This window comes from Chrysochloris asiatica, unplaced genomic scaffold, assembly GCF_000296735.1.
Source record: "Chrysochloris asiatica unplaced genomic scaffold, ChrAsi1.0 scaffold00125, whole genome shotgun sequence".
Lineage (NCBI taxonomy): Eukaryota > Metazoa > Chordata > Mammalia > Afrosoricida > Chrysochloridae > Chrysochloris > Chrysochloris asiatica.
Genome location: NW_006408643.1, coordinates 6,455,943 through 6,464,407, shown reverse-complemented (window position 1 = coordinate 6,464,407; position 8,465 = coordinate 6,455,943). Strand labels below are relative to the sequence as shown.

Below are 8,465 nucleotides of genomic sequence, written 5' to 3'. Positions count from 1 at the left end.
GGGGATCCTTGTAACCATGGCAATGAGATGATATACGATAGAATGAATGTAAAACTAATGTTCTCCCATGTAAACTATCACATAATTCACAATAATAATAAAAAAAAGATTTACAGCCTCAGAAACCCTGTACAGGGTCGCTATGGGTCGGAACTGAATCCACGGCACATAACAACAACAATAATAATATAATACTCCATCATATTTGGGGAGTCTGGGAGAAAGGGAAGACCCTCAATGAGATGAGGGTCCACAGCATGGACTCAAACACAGCGGCGATTGTGAGAATGACGCAGAACCAGACAGCATTTTCTTCTGTTGTGTGTAGGTTTGGTATGAGTCACAACTGGCTCTACAGCACCTAACAACAGTGGCAACAATACTGCGTTGCATGGAAAAACCACGTTTTGGTTTTCCATTCATCCAGTCGACGGACATCTGAATTGTTTCCAGTGATAATGTTCTTCATCTTAGTTTGGGTGGGTGTTCATTGAGCATTGGTCAAACAACAGTTTACTTAAGGTTAAGGCACCCTGTAGGGTAAGCACTGAATGGCTAACCAGGAGGTCAGCAGTTCAAACCCACCAGCTGCTCTGAAGGAGAAAGATGAGGCTTTCAGCTCTGGTAAAGATTTACAGCCTTGGAAACTCTATACAGGGTTGTTATGTGTTGGAATCAACTTTATGACAGTGGATGTTGTTTTTTTTTTGTTGTTGTTGTTTTTTAAATGGGTCCCTGATGTCACAAGTGGTTTGCATTTGACTACTGCCCTGAAGACAGACTGTTGCATAAACCCACCCAGTGGCACTGCAGAAGAAAGGTCTGGCAATGTGCTTGAATAAAGATCACAAGCTGAGAATCCCTGTGGAGAACTTATACTGAGTCACATGAGGTTGTCACGAGTTGGAATGACTCGACAGCTTTTTCGGCCACTAGGTTACACACTCTTGCTTTCTGTATCTGCTGTGTGCTTTGCACATTTTATGCCCACATGTTCATCCTGGTCTCAAACGCCCCAACAATCAAAGCTACGTCCAGAGCGGTGCAGGACTCACGGTGAGAAAGTAACCCTGTCTGTTATAGGAACTAGAAGGGAGCCTAGTTTTGAGTAGAGGCTGGACCACAGGGCTCCTGGTGGTGTCCAAGGCGAATAGAGGGACCTGCCCTTTTCCTGGGGTCAGTGGGAGCCTTTGAAGGTAGACAGAAGTCTGACCCTGTGGATGTCCTTGTGTTGTGACTTGCTTGGAATCTGGCGTCCGGTCTGTAAGTGGACAGTCAGCAGCAGTCAGGAGGACCTTGGCTCACATCTGTTCCCCACTAGGTCTCCATTCCCCATCCCCCCAGCTAAGCTGGTTGTTTCTGTTCTAACGCCTAGCTGGGGCCCTGACCTATTTCTGCTTTTCTTCACCTGCTCTGGAGTAGGAAGTTGCCAGGCCTCTGGCTTTGGGGAGTCATGACGGGTGCAGGGCAGGGCCTGCTGGGGGCCCCTATCACGCTTCCCATCTGCCATTTGTTATGAATCAACTGCAGAGAAAACCGCACATTTGTGCTGGGCTCGCCTGGGCCTGTCAACGCTGAGCCCTGCTGTGGGGGAGGCGAGACTGCAGCAGCTAATTGCTGTGTGACCCTGGGTGCCTTGCTCACCCTCTCGGAGTCCCCTTGGTGCAATCGGCGAGGGGTCCATTGTTGGGTGCTGTCGAGCCCAGTTAGAGTTTAGACTCTGGGCCTGATGGGTAAGAGACAGAATCCCAGCTCTAGCCCTAGTGCGTGGTCCCTACAAGTCACCTTCATAGTTCTGTACCTCAGTTTTCCCATCTGTAAAATGGGTTTAATGATAGTAACTGGAGAGGTTAAAGAGCGCTGCTGGCACCAAAGGTCTAACGCAAAGGGTGGTGGTTCAAATCCACCCAGCGTCTCCCAGGAAGAAAGACCTGGAATAAAGATGACACCCCATAAAGATGACAGCCTAGGAAACCCTACGGGGGCAGTTCAACTCTCTCACACGGGGGTGGGGGAGCACTGGTGTGTTGCTGTGATGCCGGAAACTATTACACCAGGCTTTCAAATACCAGCAGGATCACTCATGGTGGACAAGTTTTAGTGAGCGTCCAGACTAAGAGAGACTAGGAAGAAAGGCCTGGCTATCAATGTCTGAAATCAGCCAATAAAAATCCTCTGGATCACAGGATAGTGTCCAATGCAGCACTGGAAGCTCAGCCCCCCTGGGGTAGATGGCTCTCAAAATACACAGTGGCCGTAGCCATGTAATTGAGTAGACTGAGGGGCATGAAGATGGCACGAGACGGGGCAACATTTCATTCTGTGGTGCGTGGGAGCTCCATGAGTCGGAACCCACTCATCAATGACCTTCTTTCCTATGGTTCTGTGTGGGCTGAATGTTTCTAATTGTTTTAATACTCACTGCTAACCAGTTGCTGGAGTTAAATCCAAGTCAGGAAGACCGCATGTGTTTCTGAAGAGGTGTGCTGTCTGTAGTGTTTTCATGCTGTAATGTTCCAGAAACAAATCGTCATTACTTTCTTTCGATATGCCTCTGGGTGGGTTTGAACTTCCAGCCTCTGGGTTAGTAGTCCAGGGTTTAACCGTTTATGCTGTTCATGGGATCCAAACGCAACAGCGTGATGATGATTGTAATTGGGCGAGAGAAGAGGGTGGGGTTCCGGGGCCAGCGGGGAGGTTTCAGAGTGTCCAGCCCTGCTCCAGAATGAGGAAGAAAAGCCCCACGACCCCCACCGGAACCCAGACTGTGGCTGGGGATTTTTCTGGCCGCTGCCCGCCCTCCCCAGGAGCACCCATCTCGCTCTGGGACGCCTTTTGCCTGGCAACCTGTCTGGCTGGGTCCAGGCAGGTCTGTCGATGGGCGGGGAGCCCTGAGCCTCCCCACCTCGCCCGCTCCTCCTCCAGCCCCCGCCCTGTTCCCAGCACTCACCAAGTCAGGATCCCCGGTCACCTGAGCTAGGGGATCCTGAGGGGGACCCTCAAGAAGAAGGTAATCTCAGTGGCCGGCTGCCTGGAGGCTTCCCCGGAGCCGGCCAGCGTGGGGCGCCCACCCCAGCAGGGGCCGGGGGGCCATGCCGCCTGGCGCCCTCTGAGGCCCACACCATGGCCCGGGCGCTGACCTGGCGCTGCTGCCCCTGGTGTCTGACGGAGGACGAGAAGACAGCCGCCCGGATCGACCAGGAGATCAACAAGATTCTTCTAGAACAGAAGAAACGGGATCGTGGGGAGCTAAAGTTGCTACTGCTAGGTGAGTCCCGGGGGCGAGAGGGGGGCCAGCCGGCCACGCCACGGAGGGGCCAAGGAGGGACTCGCTTTCAGCAAATGTGGCTCCTGCCGGAAGACGTGGAGAACCCACACTACTGATGGGAAAACTGAGGCTCAGAGAAGCCATCTTTTCCATCCAAGGTGAGACTGGAACCATCTTCGGTCCACTCTGAGGGGCATCTGCGAGGGCAGAGGTGGTGCAGCCTGGGGCCCGGTGGCAGCCGGGGCTCCTGCCAGGCAGGCCCAGCCCGCCCTGCCAGCTTCTATGTCACGGGTGGTAACCATGAGCTCAGGTGTGCAACCCGCCCTGGCCAAGGAGTCGCATGGGCTGGGCCTTCTGCCTCTCTCTTCTCAGCAGCTGGCTGCCCTGTCTTCTGTTGACTGGCAGCTTCCTCAGCTGGAGCCCTTCTGAGGTCAAGGGGCTGGGATTGATGGACTCATTCATGCTGTAGCTCTGGTGGCACAGAGAGTTGACGGGCTGCTAACCACAAGTTTGGTGGTTCAAGTCCACCAACCACTCCATGGGAGAGAGATGGTGTACAGTCTTGGAAGCCCCAGGGGGCAGTTCTGTTCGGTCCCACAGGGAGGCTGTGAGTTGAAATCGACGCCACCGTAGTGGGTTTGCTTTTTTTGAACTGTTTAAGAAAGAACCTGGGTGACATAGCAGTTAAGTTTTCGGTTGATAACTAAAGGTTCAGGAGTTCGAACCCACCAGTGGCTCCTTGGTAGAAAGACCCCGAGATTTGCTTTTGTAAAGACGACAGCCTTAACACACCCAGAGGAAGAGTTCTACTTTGTCACATGGAGTCACTATGCGGTGGAATCGACTCGATGGCACACAACCAAGATACACGGATTGCTGCCTTCTGGGGTCTCATCTTCCAATATGGGAGACAGGCATTAAGCAGTCGTGAATTTCACATGAGATAACTTCAGGCAGTGAGAAGAGGTAGAAGGAATAGAAAGCCGGCCAAGGGAGTAAGCTTGGAGTGAATGTCGTATGGATTGTAAGACCTCAAGTTTCTAAATCTTGTTGCCCACATATCTCCACTCACCCCACCCCCTTCCTCAACTCATGAACAGCCTAACCCCAGAAACTGTAGCCTTGGAGGGTCTTTCTGGGTCTCCTAGAACCATGGGCCTCCTGGGATGGGGGCTAGAGAGGATCCCAGACTCCCTAAGGTTGTTGGCATTGCACCAGCCTGCTCTGGGGCAAAGTGGCAGGTAACCATGGGTGGCTGCCGTCTTTCTCCCCTTGCTCAGTGGAAGGAGGTGGCCCAAGGAATGGAGAGAGGTGAAGAGATTAGGCAGTAGGAATCTAAGGGTGCACCTTAATTCACAGTCCTGCCAACTGTAGCCTTGGTCCCTCTTGCTGAGCTAGGGAAAATATTTCTTCTAGGTCGATTTGGTATGACATAAAACATATGCTTTGGCCCACCCTGACTTATTTAATATCTGCTCTTATTCTTTTCTCCCATAATTCCCTTGGCTGCAGCCATCTGGCTTCTTTGCTTTTCATTGAATGTATCATTTTCCCACTGGAAATGTTTGGTGGAATCACCCATGCAATTGTCAGAGCCTGGAAAGTTTAAAGGACAGATCAGTTTCTCTAGGAGCTATTTCTGTAATCGGTATAGGGCAATTGGGGTTGTCTAGCTCTTTTTGAATGAGCTTTGGTCCTTTCTGCCTTTCAAAGGATTTGTCCATTTCTTCTAAGTTGTCAACTGTATTGGCATAAAGTTGTTTGTAATCTTTCTTTCATAATCCTTTTTAATGTCTGTCTCTGTACAGATATCCCTTCCTCGTCCATTCCTGAGATTGGTCCTTTGTGTCTTTGCGCCTTTTTTCTGGATTCTTCAGGCTAGGTATTTACCCAAACTGAGAACATTATTTCACTTTCTTTGAACATCTCAAGTTCACTTATTCCCGCCCCAGGACTTTTGCATTTGCTGTTTCCCCTTCCAAGACCGCTCAGCATCACCCAAACCTCCATATGGTGGTCTCCCTCACTCTGTTAGCCTCAGTTCAAGTTGCCTCTTCAGGCAGGAATCTGAGCCCCAAAACTGTCCCATTCTTCACCTTCCCCTTTGCTTGCTTGATATTTTCCCTCCATACCATCAACTAGTAAACATTTTTTTCTGTCTTGATTGTCTTTTTAATTATCCAGCAAACAACATAAGATCAGGACTGATGTCTGTTTTGTTCAGGCTTTTTTCCCCCAGTCTTTCTTAAAACTTGTTTTGTGGTTTGGGTAAAAATTCACAGAGCAAATTAGCTTTCCATCCAACACTTGGTAGACATGCTGTTTCGCAGCATGGATTGTAGTCCCTACAATGTAACAGAATTCTTCTGGCTTCCTCTCTCTGTGTTCCCTAGCTCTCTTTGTTTCCTTCCTGCCCCTTCCTACCTTCTGAGAAAATGTTGCCTATCATATGATGGGTTGGTCTGAGGAGTGTGTTCCTTCATGGTGTCATTCTTCAGCTTGTTGGTGTCGTTAAGTGCCGTGGAGTCGATTCCAACCCATGGCAACCCTGTATAGGATTTCCAAGGAGCAGCTGGTGAGATTGAACCACCAGTTCAAATGGCTTTGCAGTCTGATGCATTAACCCACAGTGCCACACCAGGACTCCTATTCTTCGGTTTAGAGGCCTGTCTACTGTTTGTCTGAAAAGTTTCTTGTGTCTTATGTCCTCAGCATCTAGCACAGATGTACGGTGAACCTAGCACCTTGTAGATAGTCCATACATTTAAAAATGATTTTTGTTGTTGAGACTATCCAGCAGGACATACACCAAATAAACAATTTCTACATGGACAATTCGATGACATTGGTGACATTCTTGGGTTCCTCCCTGATTGACAGAAACTCACTGACCCCAGAAGGTTCTATCTAATCTTTCTAGTTTCGGTTGTCAATTTCACCCCATGGAGCTAGTTCTTCAAAAGAACGCAATGCTTAAGGTAGAAGATATTGAAGTTGTCAGTTACCTTTGAGTTGGTGGGGACTCATAGCAACCATATGTAAACAGAGCAAAACACTGCCGGATCCTGTACCATCCTCAAAATTGTTCTGTTTGAGTCCATTGTTGGAACCACTGTGTTAATCCGTCTCTTTGAGGGTCTCTTTTTCTTTGACCCTCTACTTTACCAATCATGATGTCCTTCTTCAGGGACTGGTTCCTCCTGATAACATGTTCAAAGTATGAGAGACGAAATCTAGCTATATTGGCTTCCAAGGAACATTCTGACTGTACTTCTTCCAACATAGAATTGTTCATTCTACCTGCAGTCCATAGGAGTCCTAGTGTGTGGCACTGTGGGATAAAGCACTGGACTGAAAGGTTGGTTTGAACCACAAGGTTGGCAGTTCAAACCCACCAGCTGCTCCTTGGAAACTGCATACAGGGTCGCTATGAGTTGGAATCGACTTGACAGCACTTATCAACAGCAACACTAGGATATGGAGTATTCTCCACCAACACCACAATTCAAATGCATTAATAATTCTTTGGTCGTCCTTATTCATTGTCCAGCTTTCTATGCATATGAGACTGTTGAAAGTATCGTGGGTTGGGCCAGGGACACCTTAATCCTCAAACTGTCATTGTTGCTTTTTTTAAAAAAAAATGTTTTATTGTGAATTATGTGATGGTTTACATGGGAGAACATTAGCTTTACATTCATCCTATTGTATATTGTTTTATTACCATGGTTACAATCCCCTCCATGCATCATCAATCAACCAAAGGGTATACCCTGCAAGCCTGCCCCCTGCTTGTCAGCACACAGCCTCTCTCCCTCTCTGGGTCTAAAGTCCCCAGCTGCTCCATCTCTCCACGTCATTGTCTCTGCCTCCATCTCTGGTGTCACTGCTTCTCTGGGTAGGGTTCCACACTTCGCTCTTCTCCCTTGATGGTCCCAGGGATCTCCGCTCCTGGACTGCAAAGTCAATCACTCTTCTCCATTTGCTACAAAATATCTACCTTTACATTTCCAACCCTCACAATCAGTCCTGATAACAATTATTCACTATTGTATCACAAGAGACCTATCGGCATTTCCTTTTATCAGCCCCGCCCAGACAGATTGGATACTACTCAGTGGCGATTCTATCTTCCTCCACGCCCTCTGGGTCTAGGTTCCCTCTTAAAAGCTTGTAAGCATTTGTAGCCCCCCATTTTGGGTAGCCAATGTCCAAGTTGCCCATCCCTGTCTACTCTGTGTATGGCAGGGATGGGAATGATCCTCACTGTAAAGATTTGTTTCCTCTTTTGAGCTACTGCATCCATAGGTGTAAGTCAAGTTCATCAGATTGTATCAGATTACACTTTTTTTCCTCTTCTCTCTTCTCCTAGTTGAGCTCCAATCATCCAGTCATTGAAGCCAGGTCAAGTGGGTATTATCTGCAAGTGTGAGTGTTCTTGTTCGTATGCCCTCTCTTCTTATCAGCTGGACGCTTCACTCTCCACTCTAGTCCTCTGTGGCTATGTCACTGACTCTGGGCCCAAGAGTCCCCAGGTCTTGCCACACTGCTGGTCAACCAGGTCTCCCCCCAGGTTCACAGGAATCTATTGAACATTGTAGGGCTTAGCTCGTAGCTTCATTGTTGTTTTTCCCTCACTTCCCCTTATCGGTGTCGAGTGTGGTCACCAATCAGAGCCTGTATTCCCATTGAGTTTTAGTCTTGGAAGGGGGTTTGCCCTGAGGGGACCTGACCACTTGCCTTAATGTCTCCTGGGAGAGCAACTTGCTTGTTCTTGTAGTAATCAGTCGGTCTGCCTATATTGTTTTGTATTTTTCCAGTCAGTCTTTCTTTCAAGAAGTATCTTCTGTTCTTCTAGCCGCTCCAGGCTGATCTGCTTGTCCTTTCAAGAGGAAATTTCGCACCTCAGAAGATTCTGGATGCTGTTCAGGATTCCACCTTATAGTCTTATGTATTGCAAAGGCGCACTAGGAAGCCTCCTTCACTGGGCACATTGTAGCCCCATTTTATGTATTCCAATCAGTTATAGGCAGAAGACAGACTTACAAGCTTTCTATGGTGATATTTCTGGCTATTCCTTTCTCTCCTACTCAAGTGTCTATTTTATAATGGTATGCCAGGGAAACCAAGATTCAAAAGACAGCCAAGCATCTTAACATTATTTCCCCCGCTTTCCCCCATTCCAACCATGTCTCAA

At 48.5% G+C, this 8,465-nt stretch overlaps 1 protein-coding gene across 1 annotated transcript in view; it reads left to right on the top strand.

Moving 5' to 3' along the window:
- Positions 1-3,123: 3,123 nt before the first annotated feature.
- Positions 3,124-8,465, top strand: part of GNA15 (guanine nucleotide binding protein (G protein), alpha 15 (Gq class)) — a 54,819-nt gene continuing 49,477 nt past the window's right edge. The window contains exon 1 of the mRNA XM_006869048.1: positions 3,124-3,268. Within this exon, the coding sequence (XP_006869110.1) occupies positions 3,124-3,268 (145 nt within the window). The remainder of the gene's footprint in view (positions 3,269-8,465) is intronic.